This window comes from Micropterus salmoides, unplaced genomic scaffold (assembly GCF_014851395.1).
Source record: "Micropterus salmoides isolate LMB-PRFRI ecotype aquatic unplaced genomic scaffold, ASM1485139v1 Ms_hic_scaffold_3, whole genome shotgun sequence".
Taxonomy (NCBI): domain Eukaryota; kingdom Metazoa; phylum Chordata; class Actinopteri; order Centrarchiformes; family Centrarchidae; genus Micropterus; species Micropterus salmoides.
The window spans coordinates 33,233,735-33,258,513 of NW_024042261.1; the positions used below are offsets into that span (position 1 = coordinate 33,233,735).

The 24,779-nt window shown below is 38.8% G+C and overlaps 1 protein-coding gene across 4 annotated transcripts in view; it reads left to right on the forward strand.

The window, feature by feature from the left end:
- Positions 1-24,779, forward strand: part of nectin1b (nectin cell adhesion molecule 1b) — a 146,689-nt gene that overhangs the window by 113,477 nt on the left and 8,433 nt on the right. The window contains exons 7-10 of one of the 4 annotated variants that reach the window (XM_038692322.1): positions 7,036-7,129; positions 12,963-13,064; positions 15,533-15,571; positions 17,396-17,582. In XM_038692322.1, the coding sequence (XP_038548250.1) occupies positions 7,036-7,129; positions 12,963-13,064; positions 15,533-15,571; positions 17,396-17,539 (379 nt within the window). In that variant the 3' untranslated portion in view covers positions 17,540-17,582. The remainder of the gene's footprint in view (positions 1-7,035; positions 7,130-12,962; positions 13,065-15,532; positions 15,572-17,395; positions 17,583-24,779) is intronic. The other 3 variants (XM_038692324.1, XM_038692321.1, XM_038692325.1) reach the window with 3 other exon arrangements.

The window sequence follows — 24,779 nt, forward strand, 5'->3', positions numbered from 1 at the left end:
TTCAACAAAGAAAGAAACAAGCATTCAAGTTGAATCTCGCTAATTGCCTTTGTCTAAAACACCTGGCCATGACAGATAGCTTAATGGTTGTCAGGGTTTCGATGATGCTCTTGGCTATATTGGATATACAAGACTCAAACCACATCCCCATGGGAATGAAGCTGCTGTGTGCAGGGGTTGGCTATCTTCCTCCCTGGGAATATTACCAAAACAACTGACGTTGGGGGTGTGCAGAATCTGGCCGAGGGTGCACATGAGCCTTTAATAAACTCATATGATGAGATTACAACGCTTATTTTAGAGGTCCCCTCCAGAATCTTGTAATTGATTTGATATTCAAAGCAGTGATGCTAACATCAAGCATCAACGAGACGCTGTGCCAGGTTTTTGGCCTCCACAACTCTGCTGGCTGCTCGTCTCTGCGGCTGCCGCAGGTTCACCGCTGAGTCCGTTGAGACCCAGAAACCACACTGCTTCTACCACTCAGGAATGCTTTTTAAGACAAATGAAGCACACAGACTCTTACCTCTCCCATTGCTTTCTGTCTCTTTCTCCCTCTCTGCTAATCTATCTTTCTTTCTAACTCTGATGCCAAAGTAACTGCTCTCTGTTTCCCACTCCCCTCCCTCAGCATTGCTGTTGCTGCTGTTGCTGATAGTTGTGTGACACAGGCTCCAGAGAAGCCAGAGTCCCCCACAAGGAAAGTAGAGGCACCTGACCCCAGTCTACCCCACACTGAACCCTGTCCTCCTGGATCCTCTATTCTGTTGCCTGCATGTAATGGTGGCCTGCAAGTGACATACTTGAGTACACCATTGTGAGCGCTGAAAGCAGCAAACGTTCATCGACACGATTATTTACTAAACATTCACACTGGACTTGCAGTCTGAAAAACTAATTTAAGGAATTTCTCTTTTTCTTTTTAAAACAAATTGAGAGTTTGAAGTGAAATTCAAACGTCTCTTTTTGGTGCATGACAAAAAAAGCTCCATCAAATAATGGCGATGCAGTTTGATAAACAACTAGGAATGATAATTAAACTAGATGGAAAATGTGCCAAGTTTAATCAAACTTAATTAAAAGTCTTAAGATAAAATATCCAGCTCCACTTAGAGTTTATCAGATCCGGGGGAGCTTGGACAGAACAGAACACTTTTTGACGAGTCTGAACAAACATATCAAATTGTTAATCAGTGGGAAATCTGTGAGCTTATAGAAGCTTTGTTTTGCATAAGCTAAAACTCACAGATACTGTCGTTGTTACCAGACCACATTGTGCAACCTCCCTCCTCCGCCTCGTTCTCTTTCCTCTCCTTTTGTGTGCATGATTGTGGTCAAATATGCATGACGAAGAGTTATAGTCGTGTCAGTGCTGTGTAACTGTTGTTATTGTTTCCTACTTGTAGCTCGCCACATAATGCTTAATGTAGTGTAATGTGACTCAAAGCTTTAATTGTCCAGGTGAATATTTGTGTCAATTTTCCTGTGGCTTGCCATCAAACATGTTCAGTGTCTTATGAAGAAACTGTTTTTTGAAATGTCTATTTATGTGATTGCAGATAGGTTGCAAGTGAATGTGTGAGGTTTATTTTAATGTAGACAACCACTGCGGGAGATTCATAGTTTTATATGACTGTCTGATGTCAGGGTAAAAGGAAAGCATTTAGCCAGACTGTTTAATTCTGCATGTTGATGAGCCGTTAATCAAGCCTGGGCATTTGATAACATGCCTGACTGCACCGCCAGTCACGCCTCTGTTTGCCCTCACAAAGCAGCACACGATGTGACTCAAAATTGGTCAATCCTAATAAATCACTGGCCCTTTAGAGGCTGCACTGGCACAATAGTCAACTGATTATCAAAATAGATGGGGCATTGTCAAAAGCGATGTTTTCAGAATAATGTGTTCATCGCTCTGTCTTTTGCCCAAGAGTGATGTATGACCTCCAAAATGCCGAAAAGCACTGCCAATCGTGGCGCGGTTCCCCCTGCAAAATGAATCCACTCACTGACGTGCAGCTGGTGTTGACACAGTTGCAAATACTCACTGGTATAAATCACTTTGATGCCAACTTCCTGGCCATAGTTACCACACTATCTGAAAAGAATCACATGCAGAATGTAAAAGGATGATAAATGAAATTGTCACCAAACAACATCAAGACTTGTTTTCCCTCAAGCGTAGGTACAAATTCTTCCACCTTAGGGGCTGGAAATAGTTTGTTTATTTTTTCCCCAGGACTGAAATGTAGCACCATGTTGATACTGGAGGACACTTGAAAATAGTGATAAACTCAACAGTGAATTCAAAGTGAAAAAAATAGGATGTTGCAGTTATTAAAATAGATGTCTTCTTTAGTAGCCCAGTTTGAAAGATAATACTTGGACAAGTGATTCGTAGAGATATGATTTGTTCTTGTGTACCCTTTGATTTATAAACCAGTCACCAGTGCTTTTCACCATTGCTGTGTGGACACATTTAAAATGTGATAAATGGTAATTCATTGTTGGATACCTTCTAGCTTTAAGCTGTAACCAAAGTAGGCTTGTCTTACTCAACATGTCATTCAACATGGACCGTGTACTAGGTGTCAATTTGAATATTTCATTGTTGTTGTTTTTAAGTAAGTATGGTGCTTGGTTTTCTGTACAGAATGTTAAACATGCAGTGCAACTGTCTACAACAATCACCTTTATTTTCATGTTCTTTTGCAGTGTATGTAATCTAGTATCAATGCCTATGGTGTTGAAAAAGGTTTGGAACCTGGCCATATGTGTATGTGCCAATATAATGTAAAGTTAAATATTCCTTCAACAAAAGAAATAGTTTTTGATAAACTTGTCAAAGAACAAAAACAGAAGTCATTTTGTTTCATTCTTTGTTTTGTTCTTTCTTCTCTTGTGAGAAAAGGGGAAAAAAGCAGAGCTCTGCAGAGTAATTGTTGTCCGCCTTTTGAAAAGATCGGAGCGAGACAAAGCATGAAAGTAATTGCCTCCTAAAGATCAAATCACATTTATCCCGTCTTGCAATTAAAAGTATCATTAGCATTTAAATTGCCAAATAAGATTGTGATCAACAGAAATCAATGAGAGCACCAAGGATCAGCTCCAACCCACATTGTTTTCCATGAGCAGGGCTGTGGTCATATGGGGGCTCTTTAATCCAAACGCTTCTGGGGATGCGACACTTCACTTTCTTTCACATCCAGTGGACAGCAAGACTGTTTTCTAACTGTCACACTGAGGGACGTCTGATTCGCTGCAGCTCAAAAACTGCCTTATTGTTGCCAAAATTTCTAATAGAAAGGTCACTTTTTTGTGAGTGCATTGTAAAAGTCATTTTCTTTGCTGTAAATCTTCCCTCACAGATTACTGTTCTCAGTTTAAGGATTAGCTATGTTTTCTCTTTGCTATCCCACTTAAATCTCCCCCTAAGCTGCCCTGAGCCTTTTGTAGCCAACAGAGCGAGGAGGAGCGAGGTCTTCAAGGTGGATGTCTGAGTAGGAAACAGACCAAACTTGAATGTAGCTTATGGTTCCCTGCCCAGTGCTTTCTGCTCCCCACAGGCTTGTGGTGCTTGTCAGCTTTCATTAGTGTCTGCACCTCACAAAGCCAACGCCCACATGCTGCCTGCATCACATTCAGCTCTGAGGAAGTCCCGTGATGCACATGAGGTGGTCAAGCTGAGGTGAACGTCATTATGCAGCATCTGACTAGTGACATATCGAGCAAATATCAAGTGCAAACCGCAGAATTACTTCGACTGTAATGCACCAAGAGAGAAATGCAGAATATTATACACAAATTTGACTTGCTGAATATTTTACTCCCCATATGGCAAAGTATACAAAGTATATCATAGCAGAAAACAACCGTAATAAATATTTAATGTTACACAGCCCATCAACCCTCACTTAAATTCACACTTACTCTTTATTTGGGTTGATACTGTCTTATACGTAACATCTCTTTTATCCCCAGTGGCAATTTTGGCCAGTGAAAAGGTTACATCTCCACAGTTGGTCGTTCAGAAAGGTTAGAACAAAAAAAAAGGCTGCATATATTAATCAACAACATTTACAAAAAGCAAGGAGGAAGGAATATAAAAACATTTTTTAAGATCAAAGGCTAATCTTGGAAACAAGCTTTGATTGGGATAGAAGCCATTTAATTATTTAACTGGAGCTTGCCATTGTCATTAATTTTTAAACAATATAACGTACATTCACATTTACATTTCAATCCAGCTTCAATTAGTTTATCACATGCAAATGTTAAAAGCTCATTCTAAGCTAGGTGCTCACTCTGGTGAAGTGGCAAAACAGGTATACTCAAAGATGCCTACATGCGTCCTAAAGAATTGATGGATTGAGTGATTTACCAAACTGACTGACTTCTTGTTTCAGTTTTGACCTATGGTACATGCCCATGTTGGAGTAATAACAATATTTTAGGTGGGTTCACTTTTGGTTCTACCTTCTAATAGTGGTTTGAATTATCTGGATAAATTGCTGGCTTGTTTTGAATAGTATCCTGGAGGTACATTCATATTAGCACACCTGCTTATTTTGGTTGTTTTCTAAATGTGCTGTTGGACAATATAGTCCCAAAGTTCATTGCTCACAAGAAGTGGAGGAGATTCTCACAGCTGGAAAAAAGAAATTGTGGTTATAGTTGAGACAGCTTCAAGAGAATCTCCAAAATCTTTGGAAAGCGATTTAACTCTCCCTTTTATAAGTTTAATTAGCAGTAGTTTTCAAACATCACAGTTTGCTTGACGTTGGCACACATTGTCTTTAAATACTTCCTGCCAGTAGAAGAAAGTAAATTACATTAATGTCCTGTTTTCTAACGGAACCAGTACATTTTTAAGGTTAGTACTTCATTGTATTAGCCTGTAGTATGGAATTGGGATGCAGCTTGAGTGACTGAGCACACAAATACTGTATGTTGGTCTTGTTACATGCGTGCCTGAGCACACAGCCACACTATATGTTTGTGCTCTCTGCACACACGCATCTTCATCAAACACTGATGCTACTTTTCGCTCTGTTTTCCTGGTATTGTGTCAACCAGTAGTGACATTCTATATACTGATGGATTCCTGAGGCTGCTGCTTTTGCATAACATGATTATAAATGTAAGCTATAATTCAATCAAGAAATGCAAGTGTGACAGGGAGGAAGTGGTTGCTGTGGGGTGGTAGTTATGAGACATTGGAGTTTCTTCATGTTTGGTCAAATGTGATAATCCCACTCTGCATATGGGGCTCCAACACACTACCTATTTGAACAGGCTCCGCAATGAAATGCAATCATCAGGGGTCCTATGGGATCAAATGTAAGTTGAAAAAATAGCAGTATCTGAATGCAAATGCCGCATCATACATAAACATGGTATGATTTTATCCTGCTTGAATGAATCCATTCCAACATGAAGATGTGAAACTGATTTGTTTTAAAACAAAATAAATATTGTTTCAAATGTTGTGTGAAGCCGATTTCTTTTTAATGAAATGTCAGTTAGGTCAGTGCATGAGGTATTCATCAGCTTTTTACTTCAGCAAATTGAAGAAATGTCATGATATGGCATCTGACTGCGCAGGGCAGATAGAGGCTGAAAATTACATTTTGTCGGCTGTCACAGCTTTTTTTCAAAGTTCTCACCTGTATCAGAATCCAGTCAATCATAAGCAACGGATTACAATACTTTATAATGAGCACACTGCTGTACCTGCGAAACTGCATCTCCACAAGACTCATAATTATCTGTCTCATAGAAAATGGATGCTTCCCCTCTGAAGGCTCTGCGATGGAAGAGGTTATTGTAGACGAGGGAGTGTGCTGCACGCTACCTTTCTGTGCGTTTGCTGTGCCTCTGTGCTGCAGGCAGGCAGAAGAGGGTGCCACATGAATCTGGCAGTGGCACGGCAGCCCTGTCTGGAGACAAGGTGATACGGACTGGAAATAATGAGCGTGAAAGAAAGAGTTAAGAGGTGCACTCATGCACAAATTTTCTGCACATTAAAACGCCGGCTTGGCCTTGCGGAAAGGTCATGTTATTCAATAAGGACGTGAACCAGCGTGAATGGGAGGCAGGAGGAGCTGGAGATAATGCATGTAGGTACACAGCTCAGTGTCTGTGCTCCACTTCATTATCTTTGATCACTCCTGATATCATGTCAGAATATGGCAGATGACATCTGACTGCCAGCATGTTTGAGGGAAGGGGTTTTCTTTGTAACGATTACGTGGCAACAACCCTTCTGCTTCCTTGTCTGAAATAATTATCCAGATGTACTTCAAACAATTTCAACATCAAGCTTTCAATTACTGCTGTCTTTCCTGCTCACAATTTAATTTTCCTTTTTTATTTTAATATCAATGACTGTGTGCCGAGGTGGCCTTTATCGCCAGTGAAAATTTCATTGTTGAAGAAAATAGTTGTTTTCTGTTCTGTTAATGGCAGCAAGTTAATGAGCAGAGGTGTTTCGGTTGTTGAGGCTTTGGCCTTCCCCAAGTGTATCAACAGAGGGGTGGGGTGAGGGCCCTGGGATTAGGGGATGTTAGTACCAGGGATCCAGGGAAAAGTGGAGAGCAGAAGCTACCTGCTGAGCTCTTTGAGTCACAGCTCAGGACGACATGTCAAACAAACAGTCACTGCACAGTAGGCACAGTGTTTGTCCACCTGGCACTCTGGCTGAGGCTCAGTTCACCCTGAGGACTTGACTCACACATGCCCTTCTCCCTGCCCCCTATACCCCCTCCATCCCCATCTCTTCACCTCAGTGTCCAATTACAGCCCACTCTCATTAGCACAGTGTCTCTCCAGCGAGAGCCTTTGAAAGGGCAGTGGGAATGGCTGCCATCGCAACAAAGCCACCAACACGAGATCTATCAAAATCCAAGGAAAGAGTGAAAAAGGCAAGTGCAGGCAGGACTTCTCATTATAGAGTGCTGTAGAAGGTGAGGGACATAAAGAGTGATGATCCCTTACTGTGCTGAGTGTCATGTTATTTTTTCACTCTCTTAACAGGACCGACCTCCCACCCGCCCACAAACCAGCCCCTCCCCCACCTAAAAAGAAGAACAGTGACATGAAAGGACACTTGACATCCGATGACATCCAGGTAAGATCCTTCTCCTCCTCCTCCTTCTCTTCTCTTATTCTTGTCTCTGGCTGATCTGACCCAAATCCCTGAGAACTTTCCAGATTTCTATCTCAAATATCAGCCACTTTGTCACGTTTTAGAGTGAAATTCCAATTCAAGCCAAAATATATTTTGGGCATGTGTACAAAAACCAAACCAAAAACACATGAACAATTACATTCATAACACGGCTATATAAGCTATTTAACTCTAATGTGGCAGACAGAGCTTTATGTTTTTCTTTCTTGAAAAGTGATTTTACACAGTATCAGATCATGGTTGTTGTGAATTGTAATCATGAATGGTGTTCATATATAGTGAAGTATGGACTCCACAGTGGATTGTCAGTTCAGTGACAGGAGGCCATTTCTTCTCATGTTGTACAGTATTTCTCAGTGTTTCTTATCCTCCCTCTGGCCTGGTGCTTGTCACAGAGTTCCTTCAACAATCCAGTTACAGTACAATTAGTGGAGAGTGCCTGAATATCTAAATATAGAAATGTCTCATTCCAAAGTGAAGCCAGTAACATGTAGTGTCATTACCGATCTGCACTAATTAATTTCCCTCTTTATAAGTAAAGTAATTGTGTGTCTTTTTTGACACATAAATATTGACCTTGCACTGCAACATACACATTAAAAAATGGGGATCAGTTTTTATTTCTAAATTAGAAATTGTCTGCAGGTAGCATTAGTCAGCCCCTGTCCTATTGGGTATATGTAGCATATGTCTGATTTGAGACATGTTATATTATTAGACATTTATTACATGAGTCGTATATAGATTATAAAGTACCATTCAGGTCAGATAAGGGCTTCATTGCACAGCAGTGTTTGTTTTGTTTTTCTAACCCTGAGACAGTTTTTCATAATTTGAATAAGCAGTTTTATTATTAAGCTGAGAACTGAACTGAAATGTCAACATTGAGTGGATTAGTGAGGAGCATCTACTGATAAAACAGTTTTCTCAGACCACTGATCTGGGGCGAAGAGGCAAAACACTCACCAACACTGCAAAGACAAACCTTGGCAATGGCAACGCTTTAATATGTAAGCATAGGGTTGGGACAGTTGCATGAACACCACACGTGTTATGCCATACTGGTGAAGTTCTTCCCTGGCAGGTTAAAAGAAGCAGGCGATGCTATCTGCATTTCCCATTGTCCATACTACATACTAATTCTAAGCAGGGTTGACTATGTTGTGTGTTCACTGAGGAAAAGTGACAGAACTTTGAGTATACTCAAAACAGACAGCATATATACTAAATATGAATGACTTTTGAGAGTGCTCACAGCTGGGACTGGGACAAATTAAAACTTGTTGTGGATGTTTGTGAAGCAGCTTTGTTTTGGAACGAAACATTTTGCTGTCTCTTTGCTATGTTTGATAGGCAGTGTCATTCTAAATTCGCCTACGCATTACGTGCATATGAAATCATTTTCCTAGGAGAGGTCACATGTGGCTCTCTACACTGAAGTTAAAGAGGTGGTATGCTCATTTCAGGTTCTGATTTGGGTGTTTTACCAGAACAAAAAACACCATATTTTTTGTCATACTGCACATTGCTGCATGTCCTCTTTTCACCCTGTGTTGAAGGCTATGGAGTAGCTATGCAGTGATACATCTTGTCTCTAAATGATCTTTGTTGGGAGTTGCACATAGAGAAGCCCGTAAACAGCTTAGATTCAGCTGTAGGCTACATGTTGCCGACCAGCTTGGCAATATGGACTGGAGCAAGAGTTTCAGAGTGGTGAGTTATTTATGTGTAACAAAAGTATTTTTCATCCATAAAGTTTTAACTGAGCTCTGTCTCTACATCACAGTAACAACTTTATGTCTATTGACTGCCTGGAGGGTAACTAAAAGCTTTGTAAGGGAAAGGAGGTGTGTGCTGCAGATCAGTGTTTTTCCACCAGTGTTTTCGAGGGCATGTCGGGCTAGCCGCTTAGGCGCATCTAGCTGTTTTCAGGCAGTTCAGAGCAGTGTTTTCTGTGGGAGATAGGAACTCCCTTTGGGGTGCACTTTCTTCTTTTCATTTTGCAAACCTATTACATGCACAAAAAAGGTATATAACTCAATAAAGGTAAGGGAAAAAGCCAAATATCATAATACCACCTCTTTAGGGCCGCTACATTCCTTTTGCACTAGTCTACTAAATTCAAATTACTAAATTAAAAAACTGGAGCTTAACTGTAAACCTGTTGCATGGCTCTTGAATTGGGTCATAATATATTCCCAAGCCCCACTCTCAAATTTGAAACATCACTTTCCATGGTCACTCCAACTCTACACAGCTCCTCTGATGATTGGCTCCTGGTATGTGTGACTATCAGTTTTAATCAGCTGGTGGCCAAACTTTATTGTTTTGTAAAGCTTGCATGAGAACACAATCCTTATATTGCATTATGCTTTTTAAATCCCCAGATTTTACTGGGTTTGCGTGAGCCTTCCCCAGTGGCTTTCCAGTGTGCTTGCTGTAGATTTGTCCATAGCATAAACAAACAAGTCAAATAGTGTGTACACATCAGTGGTTGGGCACAAGCCACAGAGGTCACAGTGAGCTTGCTTAGACCTTTAGTGTTTTCAAGGACTGCAGTACAAAATAAATGGCCATTCCAAATTGGGGCTATAAAATGGAAAAAGAATTATTAGAATCTGAATAATTGAAGATATACCTAAACACAGAGTTGGCCACTGCGTATCAGCACTGCTGAGATTTTAAATCCAACTTTATGATACTCTTTATTGCTCCAAGGTCAAACTCCTGGACATCTGGGCAAAGAAAGTAATGGCAAGAAAGGAAAATAATGTGCTCTCTTCCCTACACAACTACTTCAGAGGAGTACTTGAGCAAGGCACCTAATGTCAGACTCACTGGTGATTAGTAGAAAGATGAGGCTGTAAGAGACACTTAACAGGATTTAATGTGTTTAATTTTATGGCTGTAGTTGCTTTAAAAGAAGTTGCATGCTCAGCAAGCTTACATCTGGAAAAATAAAAGTAAGCGAAGGAAAAAAATATCACAGCACAATCATGACACGATGACTGCATGAATAAACAATGATCACTGATGTATAAACAATAAGCATCACCGCAGGCATGTGCAGAACAAAACATGTATTATATTAAAACCAAAAGAGTTTTACGGCTCAAGCTTTCAGGTTTCTTAGTATGTATGGCTGGAATTCATTCTGCACAGCATGTCATGACGTAACTATGGCTGCACCTTCAACATTCATTCCTATGTTTCAATGACAGAACAGTTTCCAAATGATCCAAAATAAAAATAAATTGTTAAGAGATTATCTGAGCTATAGCTTTAAATCATAATCCGGCAAACTGTTTATTCAGTCTTACCTTCCTCCCTTCTGCTGGACGAGTTTCTGCCCTAAAATCTGTCAATCATCTTGATGAGCCGTTTCTTTAAATGACACTGAGATAATCAGCATCTGTAGAGCTGCCAGGCAATTTGCAATAATAACACAGTTCTATTTATTGTTCAATATATTTGTGAACTGCTGCAGGTTTAGCTTTGCGAGACTTAATTGTCTTACTTTTTTGAAGACTAAGAAGACACCACCATACAATACCAGGTTTGCTCAGTCATTCAAGAGAGTAACTGTTGGCGCATGTGTAGTCTTTCATGAAAAATCTTTTTCATAATGTATATATAAGGAATAATAAATTGTTTAATAACACTGTGGCGGCTAGACTCTCAGCTCAGCCCTGACCAGTCCAAAAGACACTGATCATCAATGAAAACTCAATTTTAGGAAAAAGTTTGAAAGTTTGGATTACAAATAAAGGGCCACACAGACCCAGATAGGTAATGACTAATGCAGTATACCCCATTATTGACAGTAGAACCTGAAATAATTGGATATCACAGCTTTATATACGGATAGGTTGCTAGGTGACTCGGCGGGCCTGAAGAAATTGGCAGCATTGTCGTTTTATCATTGCCCAATGCACAGAGCAAAACTGGCAACACAGCCACACTATCAACATCTGCGCTCGCTACATCACAAAAACTCAGTTTATGTTGCTGTGAGATGGATTCCCAGAGCCAAACAGACGACAACCATCCAGGAGGCCGATGTCTTTATGCTCCAAACTAACATTTCCTCCAGCTAATTGCATATGAAGTCTGGTGCTCCGCTAACCGTTGGACCAGTCAGCTATTAAATTCTTCCCCTTTTGATGTAATATGAATTTAGAAACTCACACCAACCAAGTGCATGTTGACTGGCATTCAACAGCTTTTTTTGAGTGTAAGAAAAATGGGGCTCAAACAGCATTTGACAGCCTTTCGACCCCTTAAATTGAACAACACAGAGGTGTGGAGGGGGAACACATTGTTCAACAACTATTATATTAATCTCATTTATCTCGTTTATTACGTTGATAACTTTATTGTGTTGGACGACTTTGATTTTTTTCATTCACTTTTATTTCTTTTCATTGTGCAATGTGCCGGTCTTACAAATGTTAAATGAGTGAGTGCTCGTTTGCCATTAGAAAATGAATGAATTCTTTCATGTCGTGAAGTGTCTGGAGCCTGTTGTGAATATCCCACCTTAAAAACCCTTAAAAGGCACTTTACTGTCAGCAGCGCCAAAGTTTGCATTGTGATTATGACAGTCTGACAGATCAATTAGTAGCATGCTGTGGGGAAAGTTCAAAACTGCCGACCTGTTGAAGAAAAACTATAGAGGAGCACTTTGCCCCCTTAGATATATAGAATAATTCATGCCTCTTTCAAATAAAAGAGGCTTGGCTTGCAAATAATCTGTAAGTATCACGGTGTGACTTGAGATATAGGCTGTATGTATAAAGTGAAATAGAATTGGTTCATTCATCTTCACTCTTAATTTCTTTTCATATGTGCCCTGTTCTCTTTTAACAGGAATGACTCACTTATTTCCTGCTGAAAATTCTTTTAAAAAGTATCTATCATAGCAGCTTTAGCTGTAAGATAGACATTTATGCAAATACCATGATTCAAACATTGGTTTCAATACGACAATGCACAAAAAAGTCATTAAATAATGTAGGAAGATTATCTCATAATACATTATATTGTCATCTCTGAACATAATCCTCCTCAAATCTATCTTTGCTGGTGAATGAGTTGAAATTCAAACATTTCTGTTTAGAAACATCAAACCATCTAAAAGAAGCCTGCAAAATAAACACCAAATTTGGATTTTACATCAAGACAAGAAGCAAGATATTATATCTATAACATTAACATAAAAAAGGTGGTTTCAAGGAGCTCTTTCATTACAACCTGTGTTTGCCCAGCTGTAATTAATCTGCAGCAAATCTGTTTTGTAATCACGTCACCTTCATGTATGAATAAAACTCGCTGCAGTTCTTTCCTTCATTGGATGTGTAGCACAGCTAGCCTTTGCAGCTTTACAGTTGCTTAAGCTCCACTATTTCAGAAGTTTGCATCATACCTTTGTGTGATATGTGATGGTGTGATAGTGATTAATTTGACACAATTACTTTGATGCATATATGGAGTTCAGCAGAGCGGCTAGTTCAAACTGCTACCAAGATGCATTCCTTGTCAGATTTCAGATCTTGTCAGATTTGTTTTACCACTGAAAAACAAATGTGAGCAAATGAAGTAAAAAGAAAAAATTGGACATAATATTCTGCTGCTGAGTTTTTAGTGATGGGCTAATTGCAAAGTTAACATTGGTAAGGATTGTATAAGTCCTGTATAAACTGGTTGACCGGCCTGGTTTGTGGAGTTGTAGAGCTCATTATGAGTCTTGCTGAGCTCTTGGTGTTTCCTGTAGGTGGTTCATCTCGACAAGGAGGAGGAAATGCAGAAGCTTCCTCTTCAACCTCCTTATTACGACATGGCGCCCTCAGAGTCGACCCCCTTCACTGATAAGCCGGTGAGTAGTGATGCCATGAGCAGATTCAAACAAGCTTCCCTATGAAAGGGTCATCCACAGCCACTGCCTTTGGCCAGTAGTAATTGCTGGTGAAAGGGCAAACTTTCAGTGCCATTATGCTTGGAGGATATGAGAATTGATTTACAAATGAAATGCAGCTCTGTGATGCTTCATGTCTGTCACCGAGGACCTTTAATGTGGCTGCCTTCTTCTTTGCTTGTCTGGACTTAAAGGTGGACTGAAGCCTGTCTAACAAGTTGACCAGTAAATCCACTAGGGGCTTTGAATAAGCTCCTTATCTCATCATTTGCATCAGCACCATTCACCTTCTATCTAAACCTGGGTCGGCCGATGTCCTCTCTCTCTCTCTCTCTCTCTCTCTCTCTTTCTCTCTCTCTCTCACTCTCATTGTGTTTGTGTGTGTGGACTATTTCACGTTCTAACCCCAACATCGCCACCTGCTCCGCCTCTGCTTGACGTCCCTTCCACTTCCTCTGATCCATCATAATTACTGTGTTTTCATGGCAACCGTGTGCAGATAAATTGCTGTGTGATGCTCTACAGTACATCATTGCCCCTGAGTGTTAACTGTTGACTCTGAAGTATTTGCGTTGTTGTATCAGATGCCTCTGCTAACTATGGTGAGCCTCCCTCAGTGGCACAGATGCTTGAGCATTTTAGGGGCTTTATTTGCTTTGGCTGGAGTCTTGGCTTTGAGTTAAAGAAAATAAAACTCTTTTGGACTTGTGTGTGCATGTGACAGCCCGTGTGTGTTGTGTGTGCCAGCAGAAAAACAACTTTCAACTGTGTCTCACAGTGGTAAATGTGAACGTTTGCCGTAGCAGCCACACAGTACTGTAGCAAACACAAACAACCTGCTTTAAATTTTTACAGTTGTTACCTGCATTGCTAATGAAGTTAAGAAGGGTCATGTTGCTTGTAACAAACATCTTCTGTTGGTGTAGACAGGAAAGTGCAATTGCAGACAGCTGATGATAGTAAGGTATGGGTTTTAATCTGGATTCCAGCATGTCAACACCTTGTACCTCCTCTCTTATTAGTCAGTCAGCGTAAATTGATACATTTGTAAGTTTAATGTGAAATCTACATCAAATTTCTATATAACATATTCAAAACCAGGAGTCATCTCAGTAAGTCTTGATACTTACAGGAGAGATCTAGCAATATTCTATATTTTACTTATTGTCAACAAACCCCATGCAAAGATCAAATGCACCAATGAACTTGACTACTAACAAGTTCAGTTTGTGTATCCAAAGTGAGATGTTATATCAGTAGTATTCCTCTGTGCCATAGAGCTCCATCACTGTTCCAAAGTGATTAAAAACATCAATCAATCGATGAGCCACACTGTTGCACTGTGTAACATGTTCCTTCATTACCACAAACATGACTGACTTGGAGCTGAGAGCCACATACAGGGCTGGGAAGTGAGAGAGCACAAAGAGACAAACTAACCGTGTTGGTTTTGGTATTTTCATGGGATTTGTTGACAATGGGAAAAATATCATCCACCTTTTTCTTTAACTTTAGCAAACGTATTTCCTCATTCTGTTAAGTGAATTTTACATTAGAACAAGTGATCAGAAGAGAGAACAAAATGTTGTTGTTACAGTATATGGGATTGACTGGGTTTATAGCGAGTTTTATCAGAAATGCTTGTCTGTCTTAATGTGAGTTGCTGTCTGCTGTGTTTAGTAAAAGTCACTTTTCTTAGTTATGAAATTGACACACACATCTCTAACTAAATTTCCTCTTAAATATCACCTAAAACTTAACTGTTGTGCTTTAGTGACGCTCTTGATTAACTACATGCTTGGGTTTTCATTAGCCTGTCAGCCAAGCTTTTGCTGTCTTGCATTTCTGGTGTGCTTTTAAAAAATTGTTATCTTTTCTCACCAAACTTGCAGGGATAACTCAATTACTATCACTCTTTTCCCTGGACAAACTGAATTTGATTTTCTGTGTAGCTATTCAAGGATATTAAACTATCATCTTCAATTCTATGCTCAAAGGAACCGGATGTTTAATTCTGATAATCCTTGAACACTGAGGGTAGATTTTTCCTAGATTTATTTCTTATCTCTAGTAACATTCCACTTAAATTGAAGTTTAGGGCTGTTCTTAAAATGAATAATAATGGTAACAGGGAGGTTTCAAAACATTATTTGTGTGAGACATGCATTGACTGCTGAGCGTCGAGTGTTACTAATGATAATTCTCTAGGGGCAAAACACTATCTGCCAATTTTGAATGCAATGTGGCTGTAATTTTCCCTCTGATTGCACTCTGGTCATGACAAATATTCCAGATATTTAAATACACAGTGAGTGCAGGGTGAGCGTGGTGGGGAAATATGCATTGAGGGAGAGATAGCACAGTAGATTTAAATTATTAATGTGAAATTCTGTAAAAGATTCAATCGTTTCTATGTAATCCTTTCTCAGGTGGAAATAAGGTGCACTGATGCAATGGGGGCACAACAGGTATTTCCCATTGCATTTCCTCCCTCACATCTCCCTCAGTCCATCCTGAGATGCTGTTACTCTCTCTCTTTTACTCCATTGATTTCTTTACCAGGAACAAGCAAACAGACCAATCACTGACTTTCTAGTGAAATTTTTACTCTTATAATAGAAAAATACTATGCAGCAGCAAAGAAGATTCTGTAGTCTTGATTCCTCAAAATGTAATCAGTGAAATGGGAGATTTGTCCATTATCTTTTGATTCCTGTCATCGTTCACCACTAATTCTACTTTGTCTGTAATACAAACATCACCTCAGTCTGATTCACATTCGTCCTTCTCTATGCTCACCACTTTGTTTTGCCTTTCATAAAATTACATGTTATTCCATCATCATGTTAGCATCCATCTTTGTTCAGTTTATTCAAAACAAATAAACTCAGAATAAACCATTTTTCAGATCTGTGACTAAATAAAGAATTTCAATCATTAGAGGAATAGTGGCTGAGGAAATCAAACCCTTGTTGGCTTTAATGTTGTCCTGTTACCTTATTGTCTATTTTATTTTGTCTTTGAAGCCCCTGTCAACAGCCCCTTCCCTCAGTTATTACAGAAAATACATTGCAATGTATTTTCCAGATTTATGACCCAGTATCTTTGGGTCTCCCTTCTAGAGCAGAAGACAACGCAACAATCTCAGAAGTATTTTGAAATACTTTTTTGAAATACTTGCGTCTTTGTCATGAGATTGCGTCATTGTCATTTATTGATTAATGTAATTTACGCAGTCAACCACATGGCCAATTGCTCATCAAGACAATCAGTTAGTCAATCATTGCACTTGTGTTTGTGCGCAGTGGTCAGATGCTGGTTAAATGAAGGTCTTTGTCTTTGTTTACATGCACGGTGATATTCCAGTATTAAAGACACCTCTCCAGCATTTCCTTGATTGTGCTCACGGGTTGAGTAAATAACTCCATGTACCATGATCAGTAAGTCATACCATGATCAAAACGCATAAATTATTGTTTTCATAGTTTTAGTTTTTTGAAGGGTTGTCTGGACATTCACCATAATCTATGCATGAGTGTTGCAACACATGCCCACTGTGTGGTTGGTTTGTTAAGTTTGTTTCATTTTTGTTGATTTGAGAAGGGACAATGATCAACATTAAAGCAAATAGTTTTCTTTGGCAGTCCCTTTGCCTGATGTTGTTAGGCATCCTTAAATGATAAAACTGATACAATACAATGTCAAAAGTTAAAAACATACTACATTGTGGTAAAAAAGAATACACAATGCAGTTAAACAAAACGAGCGGATTAAATCCAGTAGTTACAGCGATTGTTTTCGGTAAATTCCGTTTTCATGCCCATCAACTCTCAGCACTGCACACAAGTGCAACATAATCATAAAAACAAAGCTAAAATAAACACATTGTGCACTTTACTATTTTCTAAATCAAAATAATAGATGTCATCGTGTATGTAAACAAAGTCCTTTTTTATCTCCAAACTTCAATTTATGGTCTTATATTAATTCTATCTGACTGTTTTCTGTGTAACATCTCGGTCTCCATCTCCATCAGCTTGTCACGTTCGGTCTTAATCTGACATTTTATTTACATGTTCCATGCTTTCACATTTTTCTTTGCCGTCCTCTCTAACACCGCTGCTCACAAACTCCAAAATGTCCCCATGACCATTAGATCTTCAATCAATATATTTTCTCATATGTCTCTGACACCCTCTCTCTCTCAGTCAGTCTGTCAATCTGTCCTTCTCACTCTCTCATATTTTTGGCTGCCTCACTCCTCACACACCTTTCGCCTCTCTTGTCTCCAGAACTCTGGCCACAAGGACTGTGATGTCCAGTATGCGGAGCTGGATACTGCAGCTTTGGCCTCCTCTCCCAGCCCACGAAGCTCTGCTCACACTGGCCCTGGGGATCTTGTCGAGTATGCAACCATCCAGCCTAGCTCACACTAGCGCATGCCATTATAGGCCTTTCCCCTCAGACTTTGGCCTCAAGGTACACAGACTGATGCACTCCTTCCCTCCGTTCATCCCCCATTCACATGCACACTGGCCTCCCTTTAAATGCTCCACATGTTCCCTTGTCTATCTTTTGATTTCCTCCTCGCTGCTCTGCAGAAAGTTTGATTGAGGCGGAGATATTTTCAGGCTATTATTTCTTCACAATATATCACTCATAGCGAGACGTGCAGTATTTTAAGCGCAACAGAGACACAATGAAACCTAAATCTAGCTTGCACATTACTGTGAGTGATCATAAGATCAGGCAAATAAGCGCTCTATTATTTTTAGAAAGTGTCATATAAAATATGTCTCAATGGCAAACAACAACAACTATTTTGAACAGTTTTTTTATGACTTTTCATCATTTTCTCATCTTTCAGTCTTATGCATGAGTCCTGATCATAGAGATATTGTCTGCCATGTAAACATTTAACATTCCCTACTAATGTCAATAATACGGGCTGCATGAGTCTTTTGCATGAACATCGTAGAGGGATGTTGAATCGCTTTCCGTGAAATTGTTTTTATAGTTAGAAGATTTAACTGTGCTTTAGGGGTTGTAGGCTTTTAATTTACGCTGACAACAATGACAGTGTAAAATATTGAAGATATCCCGTGTAATATATTTTTCTGAACCGTCACAAGCAAAATAAATTTCTCAAGTGAATCTGCTACAGTTGACAACCCTGATTGGTAGCGGAGCAAAATAAGCCCTCATCTACCAGATGTTGATCTGATATCTCCTATGAACCCCACAAAAGAGAGGAGGAGAAAGGAAAAACCCTTCCATCACACACAAATACAGTCCTCTGCTCCACTTCAAACATACAGCAAAGTGGGATATAAGGGGGGCACAAATTACCATGTTGCTCAACTCGTTAGACTGGTTTCTATGGCAATTCCGAAGGCAGGTAATTCTCCTGGCAATTCAATAGGCTTTCTTGAGGCAATTGGTAAGACATGCTGAGGCACAGCGCAAAGTGTTTGTTATTGGGGCCCTGTAGCAGCAATTCTCTCTCATTTGAGACAATTTCATCCAGGGGAAGTAAATGCAGATATAAAACACACTATTGTACATAAAGCCTTCAAAAATCAAATTTATAACTGGAATGAGTTACATGTGTGATACACCATTGTATACAGAACACTGTCAGAGTGAACAGCTTTAACTGATGGACAGAAGAACACATTATTATTATTTGTTATCTTGAACTGCAGTTTGGGATTCACTAATGAGGTGATTGGCAGGTGTAACACAACCAGGCAGCAAGAATTTAAAGCTACATTAGGTATTCATTCGGCAGCCCCAGAAGGCAGCAGGATATGCTGTTTGAATTTTGACCAGCTAAGTAGCCAGGACTCATAGGATGTGATGTCAGTAAACAGCAAACATATTTATCAACCCAGCAACTCTGTGATGCTTTACACTCAAAGAAACAAAAGAGACAATAGACCAGTAAGTCCAGCTTTCTCTGGACAAAGAACTTAGTTTCCAGGAGACAGTTTGTATTCTACTTAGTTTTAAGTACAACGCCTTTGTGCAGTTCAAGGGTGAAGTGAATATATTCTGCAGGATACAATCTCATGGATGTCAGTTTGTCAGTACTGTCAAACATCACTTTTTAAATCAAACTGTACATTCAGCATGATTGCTGAAACAAATGCAGAAAAATTAAGAATGACCTGGTTTAATGGAGACATTTAACTTCTCACTTTGGAGAATGGGAATGTTTCTACTGCCTCCCTTTGTGATTTAGGCTGAGGAAATGAGCAGATTTTAATATTCTTGCATACAGTAACATAGCTTTAACATAAAACCATGTGCATAGAGTCTATATTAGCATCCCAGACTTATCTTTGGTATTAAATCTTGACAGCTGCATGTGGGAGAAAGCTCCTCAAAGTCTTCCAAAAATATCCATAGTAAAACATAATTTATTCTGTCTTTGGGTCTTAAAAATCTTTATTACACTATCTTAGTTTTTCTTGGAAAAAAGGGTAAAAGGGAACATTATCTTTAGTGGAGCGAAGAAGAGCCTCATTTCCAAATATCACAATGTTTTTAGGACATCATTGAAACACGTAAAAGTGAATTAGAACATGAGATATTATCTACATTTATCTGCAGTTTTTAAATCTTTTTAAATCCATTACACATTTTGGGGATTCAATTGCGATGAAATATTGAAATAATGATGCTTTTGAACAAGTGTGCAAGGCATTCACTTCTAAAATCTAACACAATGAAAGTGTATATCTCCATTAAAACATCTATACGTCTATAATAAACATTTCTTTAAGATTGGCTTACTGTAAATACATCTTTCCCTGAGCACAAGGGATGTTTTAAATATGATATGTGATCTGAAAACATGTTAAGCCATTAGATTACACAGTTCTGAAATGGAGCAGGCAAATGAATAAATATTGATTCAATTCTTATGTAGCTTTCACAAGGTGTTCAGTCAGCAGCTTTGTAATTGATGGTATACTGTAGCAGTGGAAGAGTTCAACACGAAAGTCCTCCTGAGAATTCTCTATGTTGACATTCCCTATTTGTAATAAGGCATTAAGCCTCGTCTTGACTGGCTCCAGTCATGAGGTTACACTATTCAATAAATCTTTGTTTGCTGAGCCAAAGACTGAACTAGTGCTTTATATCCAGGGTGACAAAATCCTCATTTTATTCTTTGAGAAGAATGAAGGCTTTTAAGTTCACCTTTGGTCAGCGACTTAAAAGTAATTTTGTTAATCACAGCCTGATTGTATTTTTCTAGCATCCATTTGCTTTGAAATCTTTTACATTATCAGATATGAAACACTTTTTGGGGTCAAACTTCTCTAAGGTTATGCTATCTACCCAACATACTGGTGCTTAAAATGACTTCAAGGTGAGCCAGATTTCATTTAGATCAACCCTCAGGTTTAAATGTATGCATTTGAGAACATTCTTCTTGTCATCTTTTGCATTACATTTGTACAAAGTTGGAAAGAAATCCCAAAGATTTAATTCCAGCGAGAAAGAGGAAGCCTGACCTGACAGAAAGTGGCACAACTAACCTAAAATCAGCTTTTTAAAGGGTTGCTGAACTGTTGAGCCTTAACTGACATCTTGACCTAAGTTTTTTAACATCTTGGCCACTTTATTTAGCAACATAGTAGAAAAGCCACAAATACTGTTTATGATGAAACTATGAAACTACTTCTTCAGATCACACAAAGCGAAGCACCTGTAGCCTTGTCGAATCTTCATACAACAACTTTGATGCAGCTCTCTTTTCTGTTCTTGCTGTGTAAGCAGCTGGGAAAGCTGAACGGATGTGCTGGAGCACATTTTGTCTCATGTTTGATTCTTGATGTTTGCAGATGTTGTTTGGCAGAATAAACACCATGACTGAAGACCGACATTAGCTGGTGAAATGGTATTAAAGTGAAGTCATCTATCTATCTTAAGTAGAACTTTCTTTTTTCACATTCTCACCCTTTTCCTTTCCTTTCCTGTTACAGTTATTGTTTATTAGGTGAAAACAGACTTGGATAGAATACAAGATGCTGTCTTCTTTTATTGTTTTTGAGAGTTTTTGTTACTTTTGACCATGTGAGCAAAAGCATCAAAAGTAAGCAGGCTGTGATATACATTATTTTGCACAACATTATGCCTTGCTCCCCACTGGTTTGTAGCTGGCTCTTGACTGAGCAACTTAATGTTGGAACAAGTAACACACATTATTTATGAAACACTAGATCAGTGGTGTGGATATCTAGATATGTTCAGATAACACAGAATATGCAATTTTCAAAACAAAAAGCTCTTGTCGGCTAGAAACACAATTTACGACCAAATGTAGATTTAAGAGAGGAGATGTACTGCTGTAAACAATGAGTGTTGGTTTCTTAGTTGTAGATTGATCATCCCTAATGTCTGTCAACAACACATGTTGACATAAAGAAACAGATTTGTGTTATGACAGAATGGTAAAGTAATGAAATAATGAATGTTACAGATAAAAGGGCCCTCAAGATGCTAAGCAAGATCCATCTAATAAAGTACAAGAACAAGACGGACAGGAATAGTGAAATTAAAATAAATTTTAATAAAAAATAAATTCAACAGTCCATGCTAAATCTAAACAGCAAGCTGCATCTCTACTCACAGGAGCTATTGAGAAAATTGTAGATTGGATGACATACTCCTGTTTGACACACAATTTATCCAAGACGTTTAGTATGTATTTCTCCATTACAGGAAGTAATTGCACTCCATATTTAGGTGTGATTATTGATAGCGGTCTAACCTTCAAAGAACATATTACAAAAATGTATAAGTATAATCTGGCTCATTTTAGATTTATAAGAAATCAAATGAGTACAGATGCAGCAAAACTGTACATGCATGCAATGATACTGTCACATTTTTCATATTGTAGCACAACCTGGTCTCAAACAAGTGGTACATTAATGCAACCACTTCAGAGTCTGTATAAACAAGCATTGAAAGTCATGGATAAAAAACCTAATTTTTTAATATTACAATAATGATGAGCATTATTGTAATATAGTCAAAAAAGCATAACCTGTTGACTTCCTGTTTATGTCCAATGTTGGGTTAGTATATAAGGTCATTCATGATTTAGCACCACAACCTCTCAAACAGTATGTAACAATAAGTAGACCGGGCTCAAGGTTAACAAGAGCTTCCTCCAGAGGTGACTGCTGTGTTGAGTTTTGGTCTACGACATTTGGACAAAACTGCTTTTCAGTAAAGGCAGCTGGGATGTGGAATTCCTTACCACTGAGTGTCAGAGAATGCAGTACATTCAAAAATTTTAAAGGTAGTGTGAAAATATGGTTGAAGGACAATCAGGTATGTTGTCATTGAGCTATGAGACACTGAATGTGGTCAGTATGTTGGGGTTTTTTTTATTGTGTGTATGGTGAAATTCTTGTAATGACAGTTTATTTTTGTATTTGGATTGTCGATGTTGTGTTTATTATGGTTTTGGGAGGTTCGGTATATTTGAGTCAGTTTTTAGTTTGTTAGATGTGGCTTATTTGAATTGGTTGGCATTTATCTATATATTTATGAAATGTAAGGTTTGTTTTTGGGATTAATTTTTTTTTTTAATTTTATTTATTTATTTATTTTTGTAATATTTTGCAATCTATTGGCACCTGCCCAGGGACTTCAGATGGGAATTAGCTTTTAGCTTAATCTGGTACAGTACATATATTGTGCATTGTTCCTGATAAATAAATAAATAAATAACATATGGAAAAAAGAAGCAACTTTTTGAAAAATGTTTTGCTCCAGATGTTACTGACAGTCTCTGTTTCAGCAGATGTTGCATCTGCTTCTGTTTAGTGTTAAACAACAGGCCTGAATTAGAATGAGAGCTGTAGAGTTAACAGTCGATGTTTTCAATCAACTTCTGTCATCCCTTTTCAGTTTACATTTCGTTTCAGTATTTGAACCAGGCAGCAGCCACAAGTCAATGTGTAAGAACCTTCTGGGAAGACTGGTCAAGGTTCCTCTGAGCAGACAGCTCAGTCACTCATTACTTTTTAGGAGTTTTAGATCTTCAATTCTTGTGGGCAGATATTATTTCAAATAATTCAAGTCCTGACAATAATTTATACCTCATTTTTCTGATTTATGCTGATAAGTGTTTAATTCTACATAAAACTCCTGCCTAGTGCTGTTTTAATTCTTAAAGTCTAAAGAACTTTATGTCTTTTTCCATTAATGACCTTCTATGCTTTAAATTTCCCTTTTAAAGTAAGTATACTGTATGTCTTCAGTTACTCATCCAGAGCATGATGTTAAAACTCTGATGCTTGGAAACAACAAAAAAAGGTATATTCAGACTTCTGCTGAAGATCAGCCTAAAGTGAAAAAGACTACAGTCATAAAAAATGTATTGATAAACAAAAACTATAGGTCAAGCTCCAGCCAATTGGCACACACGCATCTGGATGAATCAGATTTTAACGAAATTTGTGAATAAAAACAGATTTTAAAATTCTAAAATGCTTAAGTTTTCTAAAAGTTTGTAATTACAGACAGTAATTTTAAGGCCAAGTACACGGAGATATTTAAAGCCCCAATGTGTAGGATTTGAAACAGCCCGACTTTGATGCCTTGGGTGGTAAAATCAATAAAGACAATGCAATCTGAAATCAATGTAGAATTTTTTTACAGCAGGCTGTTATTTGTGAGTATTGTTTATTGTGGAAACGACTTGGTGAGCTGCTCTCAAACAAATGTAAACCTGACTGTGCTGTCAGTGTAGCAGATATTTTACTTACAGCAAGTATAGAAATACACTATGTGATGTTTTGCAGCTCAGACTGCACTGTCATGTCTCCTGGAAATCAGAATCAGAATCAGAAGGAGCTTTATTGCCAAGTAGTGTTTTACACATATAAACAATTTGCTTTGGTGATAAGGTGCTACACGTAGACAAACATACACTTGACATAAATAAATGTAGAAATATATAAATATGGAATAAACAAATCCAAGTTGTATACAACGGACAAGACAAAATATAAAAATATAGAACATCAATGATTAACAATTAACAACAAATATGTGCAATGTGCCAGGTTTGTGCATGATGAAATGAAGTAATATTGTGCAGAGACATTTGCATTATTTAAAAGTGGGGAGTGTCAGTGGGGGACCCGGGCCTTGTTAATGAGGCTAGCTAGCTAGACGGGAAGAAGCTGCTTTTGTGGCGAGGGGTTTTGGTCCTGATTGACCACAGCCTCTTGCCAGAGGGGAGAGTCAAACAGTTTGTGTCCAGGGTGGGAGGGGTCAGCTACAATCTTTCCTGCTCAAGGCTTACAGGTCCTGAAGTGATGGAAGATTGCAGCCAGTCACCTTCTCTGTGAGCGAATGATACGTACCAGATGGTGATGGAGGAGGTGAGGATGGACTCAGTGATGGCGGTGCAGAAGTGCACCATCATTGACTGTAGAGGAAGTACATCCACTCAGCTCCCACTTGAAAGGACTTGGAAGGAGTCAACAGTGGCGACTGGGGAGTCACGCAGGATGATGGGGGAGGGTGGGGTTGGGCTCTTTCTGAAGTCCACGACCATCTCCACTGTCTTCAGAGCGTTGAGCTTCAGACTGTTCTGGCTGCACCAGGTAACCAGATGGTCAATCTCCCACCTGTAGGCGGACT